The sequence below is a fragment of the Mustela erminea genome, chromosome 18, assembly GCF_009829155.1.
Source record: "Mustela erminea isolate mMusErm1 chromosome 18, mMusErm1.Pri, whole genome shotgun sequence".
Lineage (NCBI taxonomy): Eukaryota > Metazoa > Chordata > Mammalia > Carnivora > Mustelidae > Mustela > Mustela erminea.
In genome coordinates, this window is record NC_045631.1 from 54,712,657 (window position 1) to 54,735,850 (window position 23,194).

General features: G+C 58.0%; 1 protein-coding gene across 2 annotated transcripts in view; it reads right to left on the reverse strand.

Moving 5' to 3' along the window:
- Positions 1-19,678, reverse strand: part of SDK2 (sidekick cell adhesion molecule 2) — a 249,546-nt gene extending 229,868 nt beyond the window's left edge. For both annotated transcript variants that reach the window (XM_032319521.1, XM_032319520.1), the window contains exon 1: positions 19,236-19,678. In XM_032319521.1, coding sequence (XP_032175412.1) covers positions 19,236-19,299 — 64 coding nt within the window. In that variant the 5' untranslated portion in view covers positions 19,300-19,678. The remainder of the gene's footprint in view (positions 1-19,235) is intronic.
- Between the last annotated feature and the right edge of the window lie 3,516 nt (positions 19,679-23,194).

A 23,194-nucleotide genomic window follows, 5' to 3' on the forward strand; every position in this document is an offset into this window, starting at 1 on the left:
ATATATACACACACACACACACATATATATGTATATATATACATATATACACACGTATGTACGTACATATATGCGAAAAATTTTAAATGGATGGGCTTGGAAGTGGAATGGAGACAGCAGAAGAAAAAGGGCTTGAAAACAGACCTAGAGAAATTATTCAATCTGAAGAACAGAAAGAGAAAATAATGGAAAAAAGTGAACAGAGCCTCAAGGTGGGGCAAAATCAACACCTCTCGCATAGGTGTTACTCACGTCCCCGAAGGAGAGAAAAGGGAAAATGAGGCTGAATGAAAATAGTTGAAGAAAGAGTGGCAGACGTTTCCCCAGTTTTGGTGAAAGACATAAATGTACTGGGGGGTCAGCGAACCCCAAGCGGGATGAATACAAAGCAAATAAAACCATGCTTGGACACAGCATCGTCAAACTTAAAATCAGAGCTAAAGATAAAGGGGACATAGGATTTCACGTCCCCTTCTCGGCGATGCCTGTTCGCGTGTCCCAGAAACGGAACAAGGAGAGGGGCTCAGCACAGCCCTGCAGGATCGAGCCACCTGGCCTCTGCAGTCAGCCTCCCGCTGCCCTCATCCTATAGTGTGCCGGCGAGGCTGTGCTCCAAATTTCCGAACTTCAGAAAGCTTTTCCCAGTTTCATTTCGGCTCAGCCACGGCCAGTGAACGCTTTTCTCTCCGCTGAACAGAGAGGTCAAGTAGAGGAGGGGAAAAAAAAGCCTTTCATCACGGGGATACCCCAGAAGTCAGCAATGCCCTGGGAAGGGGCCCCAGGACCCTCGCTCAGGCCCCCACTGTCTCCATGTGCATATTGAGGCTGACTCCCCCAGCCAGATGCAGGGGTCTCTGCTCCTTCCGTGGTTCCCTCTTGACGTGCAGCTCGACCCTTTGGATTACAGAAACTGGGGCTGTGCCTATGGCTAGGACAGGTCCTCTTAGCTCAGGGAGGAAAGTAATAGTTCTTGCTCTTTCTCCTCTCCTTCCCTGGAGTGGAGGGAGGCAGACAGCCCCGTGACAGGTGCCGAGGCTGAAATCCTGCCATTACATCCGCTGGTGGGGGACTTGTAAAGGACCCCTGGACAAAGCAGGGAGAGGTGATCCTTTCTTCCTGTGCCTCACTCTCTCCTCCCATGGGACAAGGGCCCCAGAAGGACCAGCTTCTTCATGGGGTCTCTTAGATCTAGCATGGCCCAAGAGCACAGGCACCCCTCTGGCAGGGAGGGTGCTGGCTCTGGCCTTCAGTGTTTGCGACCCTGAACTCTGAAGTCCTAAACTTGAAATTCAAGGGCCTTGATCACGGATGTGCTTCTCCCCTGTCATTCCCGGGAGAGGGAGCAGGGACCCGACCCTCCACCTCCCCTGCCCTGCTGTGCTCACCCAATGTTCCCACCTCTAGGCCTTTGCCCTGGCAGTGCCCCGGGCCTGGAACTCTCCTTCCCAGCCTGCCGCTCCACTTCCCAATTAGCAGGCATCTTTACGCTCCCAGTTCAAATGCTCCATCTTCCGCTAAGTCCTTCCTGCCTCCCTCAGGGGGAAGGCCTCTCTTCCCCACTTGATTATTGCTTCCTATTTCATTTTGATTTACTTAACACGTGCTGGCAACTATACGCCAGCAGCTCTTCCAAGAGCCTGACAAAAAATCATCTGTGTAATCTTCCCAATAACGTCGAGAAGCAAGTACTGGCACCCCCTATCAACAGAGAGGGAAACTGAGGCTCAGAGAGGCCAGGTGGCTCACCTATAGCCAAGGAGGCCTACCTCTTGTCTGCAACCTTAGTTCTCCCCGGTTGTCTCTCGGCTAAACCGCTGGAGGCCCCACTAATTCCCTGAGTGCAGGAACAGGGAACCCCAGCCCACTGTGCTTGTCCAGGACCAGGCAGGAAGGAGGGAGGAGGCCCCGCCGCCCCCCCCGGAGAGCCAGCGAGCCGCAGTGGGAGGACGGATGCAGGAAGTAAGAGCACACCCTCCCCCCGTTCAGTTCCCTCCCTGCTCTGGCTTTGCAAGGTCAACTCCACGGCACCCCACCTCCTCCCAGACCCCGACGTTCTCAGCTCCCACTCGCCCGTGGGCCAGGCGCTCTGTGCTCTTCCATGAAGTTCCATGAATCCATGCGACGTGGGGAGAGCCCTCAAGTAAGTGATGAGCTCCCCAAGGGGAGCTTGTGTCCTGCAGAACTCTCGGTTTCCTTTATTTAAGGGGGTGAGCCCATGTTCTCCTTCCCATACAGACGGACCATTAACAAAGTAGGGCCTCTGGGCTGCTCCTCCAGGAGGAGGGCTGGGTGGGGAGCCCAGGCCCCAGATCCTTCCCCGGCCCGTCTGCCACTGGGGGGCTGGGAGGGCATCAGCCCTGAGTGTGGACAACGGAGACTGGCTACAGGCAATGCGATGCCTCCGCACAGGTGCCACGCAAGCGATGCGACCCACAGCCTGTGTTTGGGGAGGGCCTGTGTCCTCTGAAGCCGACCATTGGCAGCAAAGGAGCGCCAGTGCGTCCCAATCGTCAATGCGCGGACACGTTCCCAGGGGATCCTGATTCATCAGCTCTGGGGCAGGGCCCGAGATTCTGCATTCCTAACCAACTCCAAGTGGTAGAAGGTCCCCTCGAAGCCGGGGTGCATCCCAAAGCCCAGAATGAATGTGGCTTTACCTTGGGGAAGGCACGATCCCAACAGCGGTAGTGGCACTAATGTTAATGGTTAACAGTCACCAGTGTTTACTGAGCACCTACTGTGTGCCGGGTGACCCGGGCCCCCGCCGACCGAGGATGGAGCAGACATCCAGTGTCGCAGAAGGATCTTCCTGATCTCCCTCAAAGAGTTGACAGCAAAGGAGGAACGTGGACCCGGGGGACTGACATCTTCTGGGTGATGCCTATGGCTGTCCCCATTTTACAGATGGGGAACTGAGGCTGGGAGGGCTTTTGAAGGGCAGCGAGGCCAGGATTCCAGCCAATGTGTGCTCCGGCTTTGAAAACTGTGGCCTTTTGTACACGGCTTCTCTGGGATCAGGAGGCAGAGGAAGCAAGAACAGTACGTACCAGGCAGGACCAGACAAGCAGGCCTCCGACACCGCGGAGGGGCTGAGTTCCAGAGCCCTGCCCTCCGTTCTCCTGCCTGCCCTGCCTGCCCGCGATGATGGAGACAATCTCCCAGAGAGAGCCGGCCGACTTCACAGAGGAGCTTCTGTGCCTGCTCACCATTCCGCCTCGCCCTGTCTTACCCCCGGGGCCCGAGACAAGGGAGCCCTGGCTTCTTTGGCCTAAGGAGAGGGAGTGAGGGCCCAGGGAAGACAGCAGGAGGGAAACAGGATCCCAGGTGGCCAGACTGTGCTGTTACAGACCAGGAAACTGAGGCCCGGCGAAGGAGGGGAATCCTTCAAGGGTCTGACCAGTGGGCAGGGCCAGCCTCCTGGGTGAGTGACCCATGCTTAGAGGGTCATACCTCCACCACCACCCTGCCCCTAGCCCCTGATGAGACGCTCTGCTGTCACCATCTTGGAATTTTTAGCGTGTTAACAAGTGACCCCCGTTTTCATTTTGCACCGGGCCCCACAAATTACGTCACCCGTCCCACCAGTGGGTTAGAGACTGTGCCCAGGCTGCGCTCTGTTTCCGAGCTGCTCTCTGGTGTGGTATGGGGCAGAGTGACAGAGCTGAGTGTGGCAGGGCAGGCCAGAGCCCAAGGGCCTAGGGCACGCACAGAAGTTTCCGGAGAGGCAGGACTTGTGAGGGCCAAGAGAGTAACAGCCCAGAATGGTGCCTGAGGGGGGCCGAGCATAGCTTCCGCGTCGCCTCTGTCTGCGGTGACAGACGAACGGGTTGGCCGCGGCTGGGGACGGGAGGAGACAGGCCAGCTGTCCTTAGGGCCTTGGCCTCTCCAAGGAAACCACCGCCAACAGTGCCCAAAGCCTGAGGGCTGGGCGGATGCGGGGAGCTCGTCTGTGCCAGCCTGTCCCGGGGTCTCCGTGTAATTAGACGCAAACCCTCAGCTCAGCTTTCAGGGTCAGCCAAAGAAGAGAAGAGCCAAGCAGGGTTGATTCAGAAGCTCTGGCCTGGCCCGGAAGTCCCGGCTCAGAGGGGGAGGCCTGGTGAGGAACCAAGGCCAGACATTCACGCCTCCAGGGCCACTGTCCCCCAGGAGACAGGTGCTGGCTTCAGGCAGCACCGAGGAAGGAATGCGGAGGCTGGAACAAGACAGGCAGGGAGGTTTCCTTGGGCCCAGCACATTCCAGGAAGACAGGGATGGGGGCCGGCAGAGGGTTGGGGGACGCCAGGGAACACCCAGGGGTCTGAGCCTGGGCCCCAGGGGCTGCTCTGTGATGGTCCCAGGACTGGGGACAGAAGGGCAGCATTCAGGGTGGCCCCTGAACCCCTTAGCCTTTCTCTGTCTTGCCCTCCCTGAGCCCAACCGAAGAGAGTCAGCGCTGGCCAGAGGCCGGGGACCTCCAGGAAACGTCTGTGGCACTGGACACAGTCTGTATCCCCTCCCCCAGCCTGTTCCGTGGCCAACGGGATGGTCGAAGTCAAACTCGTGGGTTAAACTAATGTGTTCAGGAACGCAGTTCCCTCGGCACAGAGCCTGGCGAGGGCTGAGCGCTCTGAAAACGGCGCGATGGGCCATTCTCTGGGCTCCGAGTGCATTTTTACATCTCTGGGGTCAGGACGCATCTTATTACAGATTAAATGGCAGTATTTTTTTCCATCTTAATAGCACATAAAATAATGATGTGTCTCGTAATTGATGTCTGCGGGTCAATCAAACGCGGGACAACGACGACAAGGAGTGCACCCACGGGACGGACGGCATCTCTTCCAGCCACACCTCCCTCCCCGCGAGCGGTGATCTGGGGTGCTCTTGAGTGCCTTGTTCCATGGGGCAAGCCCCTGGGGTGCCCAGGGAGGCTGCTGTGGGTGGGGGGTGGGTGGTGAACACAGTCATGGGCAGAGCTGTGACAGGCGGGCACAGTCTTTGGCGCCTGGGCCAGGCACGCGGTGGTGGCCCGGGTTGGGGAGACAGGGATTGTGTGGGGCCCCCCGTGACTCCCACAGTAATCCCGCAGCCGCCCGGCTCTGTGTGAGGTCTGCTCCCACGTACTATCTCAGGAGAGCCTCCCAACAGCCCCGTGAGTGTGAGGGAGTTTTGTTTGTATTAAGGCCACACTTAACAGAAGAGGGAAACGAGGCTCAGGAAAGTTACATAATTTAGCCAAATTTATTTAGCCTAGAAATGAGGGGGCCTGAGCTAGGCCAAACTAGGGGCCCGCCGTGGAAAAGAGGCCAGGCTGTTCTGTTCACCCGCAGTGAGAGGAAAAGTAGGAGAAAGAGAGAAGGCTCTCGGGCAGGACCTCAGCCTCCTAGCATGGTGCGGCAGTTGAGAACGAAGGCTCTGAGTCTAGGCCTGTTCCCGAGTCCACCGCTTATAAGCTATGCAACTCCAGGCAAGCTGCTGGAACTCTCTGGGCGTGTTTCCTAATCCACATGAAGGGGTAAGTCTACCTCCTCACAGGGCTGTTGAGAGGACCAGATAATCCACGTAAAGCATTTAGAAGGACATCTGGCTCCAGAAAAAGGGTTGGTCTCTGGGAGCTCTTATTACACAAAAGCTAATTGTCCAGAGTTAGCTGCACCCCCCCACCCCCAGCCCCAGCCCCCACTGCACTGATGACCTCCAGTGTCTGGGGCTAGAAGCTGGGGGAGCAGGGAGCAGCCCAGGTTGAGGGTCTTGGGGCTGGGCCTAGGAGCTGGGTGAGCCAGTGACAGGAGGGCCCTGCAAGTAAAGGAGAATGAGGGGTACAGCAGCGGCCCTCTGTGTTGCCTCCCTGAGGCCCGGCCCTGCAAAGGGCTAATCAAACATCCACACTGGGGAGGCAAGGGGAGCATGTGGCCCCTCTTCCAAATCCACAGCCCAGGGGCCGACTCTTGGCCCACCACTCTGCTCAAGTGAAAACCACCAATTCCAGCAGGATGGAGCCTGTGAAGGGGACTGAAATCCCGAGCTCCCAAGTTCTATGGTTTGGGACACCTCACTTGGCTCTCTTAGCCCCATATCCCCCTCCACAGAAAATGAGGGGCCCTTTATAATCTGACCATAGTGGTTCACAGAGTTCCCCTATGGTTGGAGCTCACCAACCCAGAGCTGAGGGGTGTATGGAGGGAAGATCACGCACGCCAAGTGCATGAACTCATTCCCGATGTGGACGGGCAGGAGAATCACCGTGCTTCTGTCCGCTATTCCCCTGCTGGACCTTGCACAGCTTCTAAGAGACGGATATGCCAAAGAGTGTGTGTACCCCTAAGTAGAAGCACCCTCGGGACTAGAGCCACATGTGAGGAGGTCACTAGAGAATGTGGCTGAGCACAGTCTGACCTCGGGGGTCAGCCACCACTAAGGTGTGCACCTGCTGCCTGGGAGCTGGCTTAGCAACAGAAAAGGATGAAAATGGAGGTTCCAGTTAGGGCACCAGGTCAAGAAGAACCCCACCCCCCCAAAAAAAGAAAGAGATCCAGGTTGGAAAAAGAATTACACTGTCTGCATTCAGAGAAAACCCAGTCATCTATGCAGAAAATCCAATGGCGTCTACAAAAAATGTCGCTAGAACTAATCCTTTAGTCGGACCAAGTCACAGAGTGTAAGATCAACACGGCCGAATCAACTGCCTTTCCCCAGCCTGCAGACAAACAACGGCGAGCTGAAATAAAAAAGAGCATTTATAATCGCATCGAAAACAGGAAATACTTAAGGATAAATCTGACAAACAATGTACAGAACCTGTACTCTGAAATCCACAAAACACTGCTGAGAGACAGCAAAGAGCTACAGAACAGAGTGAAAAATCCCATGTTCACGGGCCAGAGGACCCGACAAGGTCAAGGGAGCCAACGCTCTTCACGTTGTCTGTTTCATCAATGCGATCTCGATCAGAAATCCCAGCAGGCTTTTTGAGGGAAAAAATCTGATTCTAAAATGCATAAACTGGGGCACCTGGGTGGCTCAGTGGGTTAAAGCCTCTGCCTTCGGCTCAGGTCATGATCCCGGGGTTCGGGGATCAAGCCCCGCATCGGGCTCTCTGCTCAGCAGGGAGCCTGCTTCCTTTCCTCTCTCTCTGCCTCTCTGCCTCCCTGTGATTTCTGTCAAGATAAATAAAATCTTTAAAAAAAATGCATAAACTGATTCTAAAGACAGATAAGCTGGTTCAAAAATTCAGAGGGAACCATCAAGGATCTAGAATAACCAAAACGGTTCTGAACGGACACTACCAGGTTTTGAGACTTCTCCTAAAGCAACAGGAAACACGATAGTGTGCTAGCGGTATAGAGATAAACAGAGAAACAAACCACAATATGGTGTCCAGAGATAGATCTGCAGGTCGACGGGCCACTGATTTTCAACAAAGGTGCAGAGATAACTCGGTGCTGAATGGGAAGTTCTCAAAAAATGACACTCGAACAATTAGATACACATTTAGTTGGGGGAAAGATCTCCACCGGCCTCAGAAAGATTGCCAAGAGCACAAGGAAACTTTGGGTAATGACACATCTGTCCATTACCTTGATTTTGGTGGTGATTTTACAAATCATACATGTGTCAAAAAGATCCAGTTATGTATTTTTTATGCATGTGCGGTTTCTGATGTCAAAACACAAAGCTCACGGGGTCCCCCAAGGAAGATGGGGGCTCCTCCCGTCCTGCAAGACCTAGGCTTCAAGGTCACCTCCTCTGGGGCAACAGTCTCAGGTCGCCCCACTGGGCCCCTGACCTAGATGCACCTGCTCTTAGCACTTTCCACACTGTCCGATGTTAGCGGCCACAGGCTTGATGCCTGCCTTGACCGTGAACAGTATGAGAGCAGGGACCCGCTCTGGCCTTTGATGGATCCCAGGCACTGTGCGCGGCACACAGTAGGTCCTTAGAAAATGCTTGACGAGCAAGCTGAGGGTCAAGGCTTCTGTTACCCATAGACACACAGCTACGTTGGAGCGTCCAGCGAAAGCTGTTTCAGCCACTGGTAACTTCACAGCCCACCCTTCCTCTCCCAGGAAGGAAGCCCCTGGGCTGGCTTTCTGTTGCTGTCTTCAGGGGAAAGGAAGGAGCGCCATGCAGGAGGCTGACCGCTGACCACAGTGCAGCGCAGAAGCCCACCATCACAGCACCCCGACTTCTCCTCCAACCTCTAGGCTAGACTTCCTCAAAGCATGGCCCCTGGGCTCCCGGCGCTACCCCAGACCCACCCCATCAGAAGCTCCGGGGGCGTGTGGGTGTAGCCCTGGAATCTGCATTCTGGCAAGCCCTCCCAGAGGACTGAACGCAGGCTCCAGTGTGAGCCCCACAGCTCTGGACCACACTTTCACCTCCATCGCAAGGCAGGCTACTCCGAGTCCCAAGAAGGTGCTCCTGGGGCCCCAGCTGCAAGGGCACCCCTCATGCATTTGGCCTTCCCTCAACCCTCAGGTGCCCCAAGGCCCGGCCCTAAGCTGGGCCACTGCCTTCCCCTATCTGTCCACATCTCAGAGGCAGTCTTTGCTTCAGCTCTGACACTGAGCCCAGCTTCACAGGAGCTGGGGCTCCCCGAGCTCTTCTCCAGAGGAGTAGCTGGAGTTGGGGGCCTGCTCCCTGCCCCCTGAGGCTGGACATTCCAAGTTCCTGGACAGACAAGAAGTCCTGACATTCCAGGCGAGGCGTGCTGACAATGGACCCTCTGTTTCTCCCCACGCCTTCCTGCGGGTGCCCTCCACCCGGGCTCCACGGGAGGCTGAGCCATCAAAAGCACAGAGGTCCCCCCGGCTGGCCCTGCTTGCCTCTGCCCCAGGCCCAGGCTGAGGCCTGGGGTCCCTATCACACCCACCTCACTCCCTGGGGCCGAACAATGGTCCTTTGGCCTGGAAGTTTCCAGCACCTTCTAGGTTCCTCATCTGCCAAAGCCTTCGGAGAAAGGGGTTAAATGCCAACACTTCTCTTCTTCCCACTCGTGCCCAGGCTTCTGTTTTCCTGGGGCGAGGGACAGCAAGCGGCAGACAGAGCTCTCCAGCCACCCGGAGCCGCAGCCCGAAGCCTCTCCCCTCGTCTCGCCCTGGCTGGTTTCTGTTCATTAGTGCAATCACGTCAACACTGACAGCAGCGTATTTATTACGGCCCCGACGACAACCATTTCTCACCCAGTGATGCACAGCTCTGTAATGAGGTTGGGGCAGAGCTAATGAGGAACTCCCCTCGGCCCTCCTTGGCAGCTCCAGGCCTCACGACGACCTGCCCCCCAACCCGCCCCCTGCCTCCATTTGCTCCGCCGGGGCCAGGGAGAAGGGGCTCCGAGTGGGAAGGTCAAGGGCCACTGGGCCGAGCCAGCCCGAGCCGTGTGAAGCCAAAAGCATACGGCCCGTGGGGAAGAGACTTCGGGGTTGAGCAAGAAGGCCTGAGTGTCGGGCGCGGTCTCTGAGCCGCAGCGTTTCCCCGGTACTATGTGTCAAGTGCCTGAGCCAGGGCCGCGGGGCATGTGAATGGTGATGGGGCCGGCAGGGCTGCCCAATGGGGCCTGGGACTGCACGGATGCCTTCAGCTTCCAGAAGCCCAGGAGCCTCGAGAGAGATTTCAAGGGAGTGACCGAAACGGATGGGAACATTTAGCCGGTGCCCAGCCCCTACAATGCTGCCGATGGGCTGGGTGGTTGGCGATGAGAAGGGGAACAGTCCAGGGAGAGGCCAGGGGACAGGCCTCCGGAAAACTCTGACCACTCAGGCAACAGGGCCGCCGAGGGAGGGGCCGACCGCCTTATATTCCCGCCCACACCCTGGAAGGCACGGCCACGGAGCTCTCCTGGCCGGTGGTTATAGGGGCCCAGGTTCAATTATGTTTGGGGCATAACTGATTTAGGAAGTACATATGTCTATAAAATGTTCTAGAAAAGTTTAAACACAAATGGCTGAAATATGGAAAGTATCTCGGGATCTAACAGATGATGTGACCCACGAGAACATCTCCTTCCAATTTTTCAAAACCAAGTTTTGACCTAGATCCTCGGGGGTCCAGGAAGCCATGGGGCAGATATACCATCTCTCCCAGCAGCATCAATGGGCTTTAAAATACCCTTTGTGTGTTAAAATAGAATTCAGACAGACTATGCAGTGGGATGCAAATTTTCATATATTTAAAACGGAATATAAAGGGGGAAAAGGGCACGAGCAGCTCCCCCGGGGCCCGTGTCCATGCTCCTCCACCAGCAAAGTCCCTCACTCCACAGCTGGGAAACCCTGTGTTTATGGGCCCGAGTTTCCCGAGTGAGGACACGGAGGCCCAAAGGGACCCAGTGGGAATCCGTCTCGGCTTCCGAGTCCCGCACAGCCTCACCCCCGTCACCTTCCCCCTGACGCTAGGATCACCTCCCGTGCCCTTCTTCGAAGGGTTAAGTTCATTAATTGGGAACCATAATTTATGTCTAATGCCTCTACCCTTGCTGATGAAGGTTATTATCTAAATTCAAGGAGTTTATAATTAAAGAAATCAGTCACACACACATGGAAAGAGAATTCAGAACCAACAAGGCCAAAGTAGCAAATGAGACCTCGGGACCGGCGGCATCCTGGGAGCCCAGAGGCATCTGGGAGGACGTGTTTTGGCGTCAAGACTTCGGGGAAGAGCGAGAGGTGCACAGCAGGGGAGAGAGGGGCAGGGTGCTGAGGGGTTCGGGGTGGTGAGGGCAGCTGAACACAACGAGGGAGGGGGTTGGGGACGGGAGATTGGGACCGTGTATGGGGCCAGACTATGGCGGGGTGGGGGAGCTCGGCGCTGACACCACAGCAGTGACAAAGCCACGGGGGCAAGGGCCTATCTGGAAGGGCTGGCCTGACCAGTCTCAGCATTTAGACCCTACCACTAAGACCCTGTTGGGGAGAAAACGGGGTATCCAGGAGGGGTCTGCTTCTCTCACAGAGAGGAGAGGCTGCTGCAGGCTGCGCCCTGTGCCTTCTACCCCTTGTGTCCCCTAAAGCTGGGACCCGGCTTGTGGTCCCACCAAGTAATACAGTGAGCCAGTCCTGACCAGATCAAAGGCAGCAGCCCAGGAAGAAGCTGACCTGACCCGTACTCACTGCCATTTTCTGACATTATCGAGTGACCCTGGCAAAGTGAACGTTTCCGAACTTGAGTGCGAACAACATTAATAATGTGAATGCTTTCTGACCAAACCCCTCAGAAGATGGAGATGAAGACGCAACTCGGTTGTCCGGGAAAGCTACACACAGAAATTTGAGGTTTTATGAAAGGATCCAATAAAAACATTCACCCTAAGGCCTGAAGAGCTAAGAAGAGCTTCGTATGTGGGCTCTCCGTGGTGTACTTGCATTTTAAGTTGGAGCCAGGAAACGTCTTAACCGAATAAACAAAACCCCAAGAGCATCCGTTCAGATGCCACCAGCAGGCGTCTGGGGTCAGGGCATGTGACAAATCGCAGACCCAAAGCAGATTCTGCGTCCCCAAAGCCAAGACGGTGAGAATAACGACAATGACAAGCATTTCCTCAGCATTCACTATACACTGAATGCTGAGCACTCAGCAGATCTTACGAAACCCCATCACGACCCCATGAGGTAAGGCCTCCTGGTCTCTCCACTCTGCAGACGAAGCAAACAAGGCACAGACAGGCTATGGAACTAACTCACCCAAGGTCACCGGACTGTAAATGACCAGCAGGATTTACACCCAGGGAGTCACCCATGCTTCAGGCTCCTCGGGGCTGTCCGGCTGGGGCCCTCTGATGACCCATTCTGGATTGGCTCTCGTGGCCCAAAGTGGGCAGTCTGTAGTGGAACAACTGTAGCAGATCCAGGACTGACTTCCATGCTGGGGGTGGCAACTCCAACGTCCAGGGGTCCGGCCAGATCTCTGACCATTGCTCAGATTCTGGGCCACACAAGTGCCTCCCCCACCGGCATCTTTACAGGACCAGGTGTCCTGAGAGCAGGGCTGGGTCGGGGTGGGGGGTAGTTCCAGGGTCCTGGGTCCCGGCTCCAACAGGCCCTTGAATATCACTCATGCCTGCCCCAGAAGCTGAATTCCCTCAATGGGCCACACGATGGCAAGTAATATTTCCTCCCCTTAGGATTATCATATCATCAAAATTTCATCACTGCTCTGGGTCACTAATAGCTTCCTGCATGGTATCAAACTTTAATTGCCTCTTCCCCACCCCATTCAAGTTTAAAAGACTCTTCTGTGGCTTCATCACTGGCATCTCATCTTGAATGCTCCAAGGGACCTTAAGGAGACTCACCAAACATCTCAAGGTTCCCCCGGAGAGGGGTCGGGGGTGCGGCAGGGGAAGGAAAAGAAGCCCAGAGAAAGACCGGGTTCCCATCCTGACTGCTCGTATTCTGTCAACTTGAGGCCCAGTGAGGACACGGCCACGGGGATCAGGAGGAGGAAGAGGAGGAGGAGTTCTGAGGGTTATTTTCAAGCTCTACCATGCCCCGGGGCCGGCCTGGTCTTTGGACAGCCCAAGAGAATGGGCGTCTCATCAGCAAATGGTCACTTCTTTCAAGGAAGGTATCAGGGAAGGGAACCACGGAGGCGAGGGCAGCCGGAGCGAGTGGAAGATGACAGGCCCTGGGGCTCACAGAGCCGTATGTTCTAATCCTGACTTCCTAGCTCTGTGAGCCTCAGTTTACCCGCATGTTGGAGTGGACGGAGGGCGGAAGCAGGGAACGGTTACACTGCACCTAACACCGTCTGACACACAGAACTGCACACCAAATGCGAGGGTGCCTCCTCTCTGGTGACCCTAGGATGTGGAGAGAAGACCAGATCGTTCAAAACTGGGGAAGAAACAAGAAGTGGAAAAAGAAGACGCGGGTGGATGACAAAGATCCCGGGGCTGGCGGCTGGGGCGGGGCATCTGGAAACTCCAGGCAACCGGAGATCCTATCTTGAGACCCTTTGGAGGGGTCAACACAAAGGCACGGTTTCTCACACTGGCTTGCTGAGTGCCTGTGACAAGCCAGGCTCCGGGCTTATCCCCTGCATCGCCTGCCTGGCTCCTCCCCCGGCAGGACGGATGAGGAATTGGGGAATTCCTGGGAATGTTAGTGACTGAACCCAAAGTGGCCCAGGGCAGCATAAAGTGACAGAGCTTGCACCTGGGCCACCCCAATTTCAAGGCACCGATCGAGACACTGGATGCCACTCAGCAGCTCAAGGAAAAGCCCTGGAAAGCAGGGAAGAGCGAGCCTAGAGCTGGGGCTCACTTGGGGATGCTTTAGGGACGACCCTGTCTGGAGGAAAGTAACTGTGTGTGAAACGCACTTCCGGGGTGACCGCGGATCATCTCCGTGGTTAGGAAGACATGCTGGACATCACCAGTGCCCCCCCACCAGACACCGGTCCCTTTTTCCAGCACACGGAAGCCTGCGCTTGCCAGGCCCCTTGCCATGGGGCGGGGCCGTGTGACCAGTTCTGGCCAGTGGGCTGCAAGGGGAAGTGACGGAGGCCACGGCTTCTGATACCGGTGGAAGTCTTCCTCCCTCTCTTGTGTGTCTCAAGTGAGGCCTCCACGCGCGGGTGGCCTTGCTCTCCAAACCCCTACCTGTCCTCCTGATTTCAGAAAGGTTCAGTGCAGCTACTAGGGAATCAGTCACGACCCAAGGGCCACGTTAGCCCGAAGCAGGTGCCAGAAGCAGCTTCGCCTGTAGGGGCCCGAGGCAGGGGAGTGACGGTGAGCCTGGGCAGGTGGGCTCCGGGCTCAAGGACAAGGCGACCCACCCTAAGCAAGTCTGGGCTGTAGTCGCTGTGGGACAGGGCTCCCGTCCTCGGGGTGCTTGACTCAGCACAAGGTGGGCTCCATGACATGGGGCTTATGGGACATACAGAGGAGCCCAGTGGAGTGGGTAACTGGTCCGAGAGGAAGCTGGAGGGGCAGGGAAAGGCCGAAAGACAAAAGGGCTTGATCCCTTCACTACGTGTTCATTCACTAATTCTTCATTCCCTCTTTCCCACTCCTTGAGCTCCTTCTCCACATTAGGCGCTGCCCTAGCAACGGGGGGTACAGCAGTGAATAAAATAAAGGTCATGCCCCCATGAGAGCGAGCAACGGTAAACAGATAAACAAGTCAATACGTGCGTCCGGTGAGGCTGAGTGCCGCGGAGAAGGTAAAGCGGGGAGGTGTTCACGCTCGGAGACACCATGTTTTCACGGGCTTAGGGACAGATTAGGGACAGGAGGGGAAAGTCCTCAAGGAAACAAGGATGGGGCCTTGCAGATACTGGGGAGGACCCGGCGTGGCCGCAGGGAAGGCAGGACCTTCGGGAGCCAGGCGGGAGGCCAGAGAGCGACCGGGCAACTCTGGGAACAGGGAAGCGGTCAGCGCAGTGGGCAGTGCGGGTGAGATGTTGGAGGGGAGCAGGGCGCTGGGAGGCGGGGTCAGGACATCCTCGCAGCCTTGTGGCCGGCGCATCATCAGCACTTAGCAGTTACCGAGAACAGTCGAAAGCGATTAAGATGATCTCATTTAACATCCAAAAACTAAACCACCCTACACAGTAGAGAGAGTGATTTTTAACCACCTCCACATTCCACAGACGAGAAGAGTCTCAGCTCAGGTCACTCAGTGGTGGAAGCAGGGCCTGGGAACTCCCCACCAGGTCCCTGTGGATACCTGCCGGCCTGCCGGAAAGGGGGCCTCCCCGTAGGGCTCAGAGCGGGGCTTTCTGGACCAGACACCTGGCTGGGGAGTCTGATGAGACCAGCTGTGCAGGCCCCTCCTCGTCCTCTCCCCCCACCCCAGGACCCTGAACAGCCCCAGATGGCCCCTTGCTGGACACTGGCCCTGCCTTCTGCCCAGTGTATGGACAGCAGAGGGGGGCGGCCACGAGGAGGAACCCGGATGCCTCAGCAACCGGCTTGTTTTCTTTTCCATTACAGGCAGTGGGGCTGCTGCCGACAGTCGCTCCTGGCCCATTTGTTGCTATTGGCATCCCTAGGCCCCGAATTATGATGACTAATTCCCACCGTTTTAGGCAGCATGAGGGCCCTCTGTGACAGTGTGCTCCAAGGGGAGCCGGGGCGGAAATCCCCCAGGCAGCCCCGTAACACCCAACATCAACTCCAGCTCAGGCTCCCAACTCCCCGAGGGGCAGGGAGTCAGAGGGACTGGGGAGGAGGTGTCCCAGCCAGTCAGAGGACTTCCTCAACCACAGCCAAATCCCAGGATAATCGGCCACAGGGACACGAAAAACCATGTTCTTTTGTAAGGTAGTGAGTCCTCCATCACCAGGGGTATACAAGCAGACACTAGACGGCCACTTGTCCCAGGTTCATGGGCAGAGGACAACACCAGCTGGCTTCTTGTGTTTATTTCAAGTCCGATGCCTGGATTCATTCGAGTCCTCAGGACAAAGAACAAGTTCCTCCCCTTACTGTTTAACTTACAGCCCAACTGCGTCCTGTGGTACAAAGTCAAATGCATACCAATATGCAGTTTAACACATCATTTTAAAGTCGGCCGTTCAGGCACTGTTTAAACAGAGAACTGCTGTAAAGGATTTGGCCTCTTTCCCAGCCTCCCTTCCCTGATGAAACAAGGTTCCTGGCCCCTACTTTGGCCTTCCAGTAGAGGACATAAGGGAGAGAGCGGTCGATAACCATTTGCCGAACAAATGCATGAGAGGGAGGGTTTCTGAGGCAGGTGTCCGGCTGCCAGCGTGATTCGGCCTCTGGGGAGGGGTCCTGAGTTTTCTCTTCCCACGCAGGGGCCGTATCCTGCAGCCAGGAGAAACACCAAACTATGTCACCCATCTGGCCACAGCCGGAACGTTCCAGACTCCCCAGCTGAAGCTAAGGGGCGCACGGGGTGAGGAAGAGAGGGGTGCAGGGCAGAGAGCCCCAGAAGGGAGCAGGGACGCCCCCAGCCCCCTCCTGCGTGGGGCTTTGACGCGTACCAGCTGTGCCCCAGGCAAGAACGACACGCGGCCTTGTGGTAATTAGCAAGAGGCCCTGATCAATAAGTTATTTTTTGCTGTCAGTAATTAATAATTACAGCTTAGCCACACCATGTAATTAAACTTTCATCCCGCTCCCTCGCGTGCTGTTTGGCTTTTATTGTGATTAGCTCCCAGCACTAAACTTTCTCCCTTTGGAGCCTTCAGGAGCCTCCGAGGCTGGGCTTTTTCACACTGCCTGTTCCACTCCACTCACACTCCCTTCTGTCCCTCCCCACCCCCAGGCACCGTTCTCTTGAAAGAACCTTCTGGACCAGATGGCTGGGCTGCTACTGCCCTCCTTCCAGCCCCTGGGCCTCCTCGGGATGTCCACCAGCAATTAATTTTTGTGGCACCCGAAGAGTCTTTTGAGAAGTAGGCCAAAATGCAGCCATCCAGGCTCACCCAGATGTTTCCAGGCGGAGCACCTGGGAGGGAACCCCGACACCACGGGAGGGCCACGGAAGACAGAGTGACACAGCCTCGGAAGAAGGAGGAGGTAAAAGAAGCGTCCTGGGAGAGGAAAAGGCATGCAAGTCCTTTCTGGTGGGTGGCCAGAGCTGGTCCTCATGGCCCTTCGGCTTATAGTGTAAGAACAATCATCATCATCATGGTAAAAACAATGACACTTTATGAAGCACCTTCTAAGTGCCAGGCACTTGCTATGTCTCCGCCAAAGACCCGGCAATCCCCTTTCCTACAGCATCGCTGTGCTTAGCTCCGGAAGTGCGTGTGAATTTCCAGGGATGTGGTTAAACGGTGGCTTGCCATATAGCAGGTGGCGTTGCCTGGGTCCAGCAGCTGAAAACACTGGCCAAAGTCTAGCCCAAATCCAGCAGCAGCCAAGGTGAGGTCTGTTGTGGGGAGGAAGGCCACCTCGTCCCTCACTCTATGTCATGACTGGAGAACGTGGCTCACAGGCTCAGAAGGGACAAAGAGTGCCAGTGGCTTCAACTATCCCAGAGGACCAAGGGCAAGGCTGCAAACTCAGACGCCAAGGAGAAACTTCATCCTCTAACCCCAAAGCAGACAGGAAAGGACCCCCGAACCTCTGTGGCCTGTCCCTGCCCCCTCCCCCCACCCTCCCCACCCCCCTCATCCCCTGTGCAATCAGCACTGCCCTTGAGTCCGGGTGAGACCAAGTTCCCACAATCCCCTGCACGGTCTTCCACCAGGAGACAAACCCAGGGTACCCACGGCCGCTGGAAAACACTCTCTCGGAGCCAGAGAACACAAACGGAGCAGCAGGGGATGGGGGCAGCCTCATTCAGAAAGGCAACAAACAAGAGAAGCAGAGAGGGAGGAAATCAATCAGAGAGCTTCATCGATGATGACAGGGTGAGCCCCTCCAGCAGGAAGCAGAGACAGGAGGTGGCCGGACCTTAAATTCCACTGGACTGCTCAGTCTTGGCCTCAAGTGGATGGGACAGTATTGGTTGGGACATGACAGAGGCTTGATGACCCAGGAAGGACCTTCCTGTACCCCCGGGACTCTTTATGGGCCTGGGCCTGCACAGGCAAGAACTGGTGAGCCACCTGCCCCGTGAAACAATGCCCCTGCCAGAGTCCGTAGAGTAATTAAGCCAGATGCTTCCAGACAGGCCGACACCCCCAGAGCCTTCCCTGTGCCCAAGCTTCCAGCTAGTATCCCCCGGGGCATCTCTGAGCAAATCTGTGAGATGCCGCAGGGAAGGCTACACCCCCATCCTATTCTGTGGCCTCGAGGTCCTCTCAGGACCCTTAGAAGAAGGGCCAGGCCCCTAGCAAACCCACTGCAGCTGTGGATGGACCCGGTTCCAAGAGAGACAAGGGCCCAGAACTCACCTGGTCCCTGACTCTGTCCCCAGATCAGCCAGCAGCCTTGGGTAAGTCATTTAATGCCTCTGGACCTCAGTTTACCTATCTGTTAAATGGTTTCTAGAGTAGACCGACCTCTAAGGTCCACGTCTGCTGGAAGATTTTATGATGATCATAAAACTAATAACTTTTATTACCTTACATTTACAGGGTCCCTTACAAAATTTCTAAGTGCTTTAACGGTAAATTACGTTGTAAAATCCTCCCCTCAACCCCGTGAGTGAGAGCTGATATTCTCATCTCTTTGATCTTGGCTCTCTGGACTGCCTGACGCTGGACGCAGTGGGGTCCCTTCACCCCCGCCACAGATCGGAGACCCCTGAGCTGGGGTGGGGCGGGTTCAAGACAGAGCCTCCACATTCCCGCGCCCCCGGTGGGTCCAGGCATGCTCCCGAGCCTGGAAGGGGGAGGCCAAGCCCCTCCAGTCCTGAAGCTTGGTCCAGGTTTCGTCTCCCTCCGCCCCCAGCAGGCGCCGCTCGGACACCGCTGGCACCACTGTCTGGATCTGCGAACCCCAAAGGCAAGGAAGCGCCGGTGCAGCCGCCCTCCCCCGCTGGGACCTGCCGGAGGGAGGACTGGGGTGGGGGGGATGTCTGGGCATCCGCCCTCTGGAGGGGCGCAGCGCGGCTCACGCCTCCCCTTCCCTCCTAATGCTCCCACCCCCCGCCCCAAAGCAGCCCTTCTCCACCGCGAGGCTGCTCCAGGCAGCTACAGGTCAGAGACAGGAGCGGCCGGTGGAGGGGGGGACAAAGGCAGGATGCTGCGTGTATCTGGGGGCGGGAGGGGAGACGCCTCAAACCCTCCCCGCGCACCACCCCGCGCTGGGTCCGCGGTTGCACGCGCGACACGGGCTCGAGGCCCCTCTCCCCCGAGCACCCCCAGCCCCGGCGGCGGCCAGGCGGCCAGGCCCGGCAACTGCCCTCCCGGGGCGACCAGCCCGGCTCCCCGCGCCCGACTGGGGCTCCTGCCGCCGTCCTCCCGCCCCACTCCCTCGGCCCCGGGCGGCCCGTGCCTGCCCGGCAGGGCCTGGCTCTTCCCGCGGACCCCAGGCGGGGACTCGGAGCCCGGGCTGAGGAGCTCAGGGAGGCGGGCGCTGAGCCCGGCACTGAACGGCGCGCCCTCCCACGCCGGCCCGAGGGCACCCACGGCGGGAGGGGGTCGCCACCCCTCACCTCACCCCAGACCACGCCGCCCTCCACGGACCCCCGCCTTCCCTCTTCAGGAAGCCACAAGTCTCAGAAAGACAGCCCCACCCCCTCGAAAGAGAGCCCCTAAACTGAAGGGGGGTGTCTTGAAACTCCCTGGAGAGCGCTCTGCCCAGGCTAAGCCCCGTGTCCAGGAGAGCACCGTGTGGCCAGAGTGCCCCCGCCGCAGCCCCCTCCCCAGCCCCCCATGGGGGTGGCCGTCCGTACCTTGGGCTCCGGTCGCACGGATCTGGTGCAGGGCCAGCAGCGTCCATATCAGCAGCCCCCACATGGTAACCAGCTTTGGGGGGTGGTGCTTCGCACTGTTTTATAATCCGGGGGGGTGGTCCTGGAACCCCGCGGCTTCGTCCCGGGAGACTGTCCACGCGGCTCGGGCCGGAGCCCGTATATGCCCGGGAGGGGCGACGCCAGCGACCCCAACCCTTCCTTCTCGTCAGCGGTCCAAGTCCGATCCCGGAAGACGAGGGGCGAGCGAAGAGAAAGAGGAAAAGCCCGCTCTCGGATTCGGGGCTCCTCCCTCCCGGAGCACCCCAACTCCGACTTCTCCGAGGCGGGGCGGCCTCCGCGAACCAGCCGGGTCGCGGGCCGCGCTCCGGAATAAACCGGCAACTTCAGGAAACTTCCTCCCGTGGCCACGTTGCCCGCCCCCCGCCCCCTCCCCGCCCCCTGGTTGGGTTCTCCGCGCGGACGCAGTCACCGCCGATCCCGGCGTCGGGGGCCCGGGGCCGGGTGGGAAGCGAGCGCGGCGGCCGACGCGGACGCGGGGCTTCTTTCAGGGGCGCGGGCTTCGGGAGGCGCGGCTAGCATAGCGGTCCGAATCTCCCCGGAGCTGAAGTTTTCTTCTCTCTAACTTTGCAGGCGGCATCTGGCGGGGCCGAGCCGCCCCTCTCGGCTCCACCGCCCCGGCGCCCGATCCGGGGACGCTCGGTCCCTCCCGGCGGCGCCGGGCCCGGGCGCGCCCTCGGCTCCGCGCCCAGCGGGCTAGCAAACTTTGCGGGTCCCGCGGCCCGGCGCGCACCCCCGCGCGCCCATGTCCGTGCCGGTTGCGGGGCGGCGGGGACGGCTGCTGGGCTGGGCTGGGCGGCCCGGGCTGTCGCCGGCGCCCGGGCACGCAGCCTCCTGCCGGCCGACGATGGAGCCAAGCGGCGCTGCCCTCCGCCGCGCCCCGGCCGGAGCTCTTCGGCGAGACGCGCGGAGAGCCCGGCGGGCAGCCCCGGCTCCGGGTGCGCGGCGCCTCCTCGGACGCCCGGCGCTCGCCGGCCGCCCGGGCCCGAGGAGCAGCGGCCGCCGCACGAGCCCCGCCGCCTGGGCCGCGCCGCCGCCCGCCTCCGCAGCCGCCGCTGCCGCCGCTCGCCGAGCCCGCCGCCCTCCGCTTCCCGGGCTCGGCGTCCGGAGAGCCGCTCCTGCCTGCGCCGAGCCGGAGCTGCGGGGGCCGCGTGAGCCGGGGACGAGCGCGGCGGAGGCGGAGGCGGAGACGCGGAGAGGGGGGCCGAGCGCTACCCCGTGGCCGCGACTGGAGACAGCCTGCGCGCGGGGAGGCGGGGGGCGGGGGGGGGCGGCGGCGGCAGCAGCGGCGGCAGCCCCGAGCCAGGCCCGGGAGCGAGCCCCGCAGAGGCAGGGTCGGTCAGCGCGGCCACCGGACCCGCGGGAGGGCGGCAGTGCTAACCCCGGGCCGCGCGGGGGGAGAGATGCGCACCGGGCCCCTCCGCACTCTGGGCCAGCCTTGCCTTCCAGCCTGAGCCCCGCACCCCTCCTCTCCCGCAGGCCTCCTCTGAGTCCCAGTCTCTCCCACAGCCCGGACCCCCCACCGCCCTTCCCGGGATACGGGTGGCGGGTGTGTTGGGGAGAGGGGGTCGGTCAACTGCTTGATTCCAGTTTCCCCTCCCAGGTCAGGCTTTCGAGAGTCTGGAAACGCTCAGGGCCGAGAGCAAGACAAAAGAGAGGCCTGGGACTTACAGATGGCTGAGAAAGTGAAGTTGGTGCCAAGGCGTTTGCATTCTTTGTTCTGTCTTCTTCTTCTTCTTCTTCTTTTTTTTTTTTTTCTTCTTTTGAGCTCTGTTTGCGAAGGGTAGAAGAATGGAAAATTGGTGCGGGAGCCCCAGAGAGGAGGGGTGGGAGGTTTCCTCCCTTGTGGCCCAGAAGAGTGAGCAGGGCCAGGGACCAGCACCCACCATGGAAGAAGCCGGTGAGTGTTTGCAGGACCCAGTTAAGGTTTCCTGGGCAGTACACAGCTTTGCCTCGGTGGACTCCTTTCTCCATTTAAAAAAAAAAAAAAATTTTATGTGTATATATATATATATATGTAAAAATAATACTTTAAGACTGTTGGCACAAAGACAAACATATTAATGTTACATATTAAAACATTTTTTTAACCTAAAATGTCATTTATGTATTCTGATTTTAAAAGAAATGACAACATTTTCATGGGTACCCAAGAAAAGATAATGTACCTTGGCCTGGACCCTGCTGAGCCACAGGGACAACCTTGTCCTGCCTGCTTGGGGTTTCTGCTGCGGAGCAAAGAGCCCTTGAGACCGTCCCATCTTCTCCCAGGCCCCTTTTCTCCTCTCTCCCTAGTGTCTCACCTATCCAGGTGCCTCACGATGCCTCCCCTTCCTTAGGGCCTGCACCACTCCAGAGGCTAGGCCGGTGTGGACTGCTGAGGTGTGGACACAGCCCCTGCCAACATTTCATCGTTTTTATACTCTCATTTCACCTGCCTTGGAAAAAGAACTGCGGGCGTTCTCTGAAAAGGGCTGAGAAGCTAGCCTGGCTTCCTTACAGCCCTTCCAAGCGCCTGATTCAAACATTTTGCACTTATTCTCCCGGCGACTTGTGCTGCATCCCAGGCCTAAGCCCTTCTGGCTGGCTGGCTGGTAAATGGGAGGGCTCCCGGGATGGGTGGCCTGAGGATGGCTAGCCCTGCTTTCCCTTGGTGGCCAGGCCACTACCGGCTTCCTGGGGATGCCCAGCTGTGTGGCGTCACACAGCACCTGCGTGTCCTTAGCTCCCAACCTGGAGCTCAGGCCCTTGCAAACCATGGAGCACAGCTGGTGAGCGGGACTGGTGAGCCGGGTGCTGTTACACTCCTCACTCACAGAGGGGGCCTGAGAGCTGGATTTGCTGAGAACTCCTCCTCAACCAGCCGGGAGACCGCAGGAAAGCTGTATCTCGGTTCTCAGAGGTGGGAGCTCACATCGCCACAGTGATCTGAAACCTTGGTGGTTTCCACCCTCTTGGTCCCCAGACCCAGACTTCTTCGGGAGCTCCGGGGGCTCTGGACAGCGTCTGCTCTCTCTGTGAGAAGAGGCACGGGGCTGCACAACCAGCCCTGTGTAACTTCTTCAGGAAGTTGAATCCCCAAAGGCCAGGGCAGGGCATCATCCGGGGAGTAGAGGTCAGGGAGTTTTCTTCTGGGATTGGAAGTCTCCAGGCTTGTCTGCCCCACAGAGAGCATGGTACCCTATGGGCAGCTCTTCTAGCAAGCTCTGTCTCCAGCCGTCTGGGATGGAGAAGAGGGTCCTGTCTGGCCTCAGCCTGTACACATACCCCCAGGAAGGGAAGCATTTGATTTTGCTTCTTGCCCAAGTTTCACTGGCCCAGAGGAGGCTGAGCAGGGAGCATGGCCCTTTGAGAGGGGTTCACTACTGGGAGAGTCACTTGCAGACACCATGACCTCATTCTCACCACCCGCAGCGTAATGAGAGGTTGCAGACCGTGCAGTTATGGTGGGTGCCCCATCTGCAGGGGCCGCGTGGCTTTCCCAGGCTCCACTCTGCTTCCCCCTTGCAGTCCTGCCCCCTCCAATTTGATTCTGTGCGTTCAGCTCTCCTGGAGAACTCAGGGCAGGACCTGGGGCTTCTCCCTCATTTATATCCCATCTCTCTCTACCCCTGGAGCTGGCACTGGAAGGCGCTTTATCTCCAGAAGGCTCTCTCCCCCATACATTTCACTCTGTAAATTGGAGGGGGGTGCCCAGCGGCGGAGAGTAACCCAATTTGCTTCAAAACAGAGGGAAAGACCTACATTGCTCTGCTTCCCACTTTTCATGTTCCCTTTAGGTGTGGATGACGGGTGTTTAAAATGTTACCTTCCTCTTAAGATAACCTTCACTAGACCCCAAGTGGGACCACTTTCTTAGCCTCTCGTTCTGCATGTAGTCA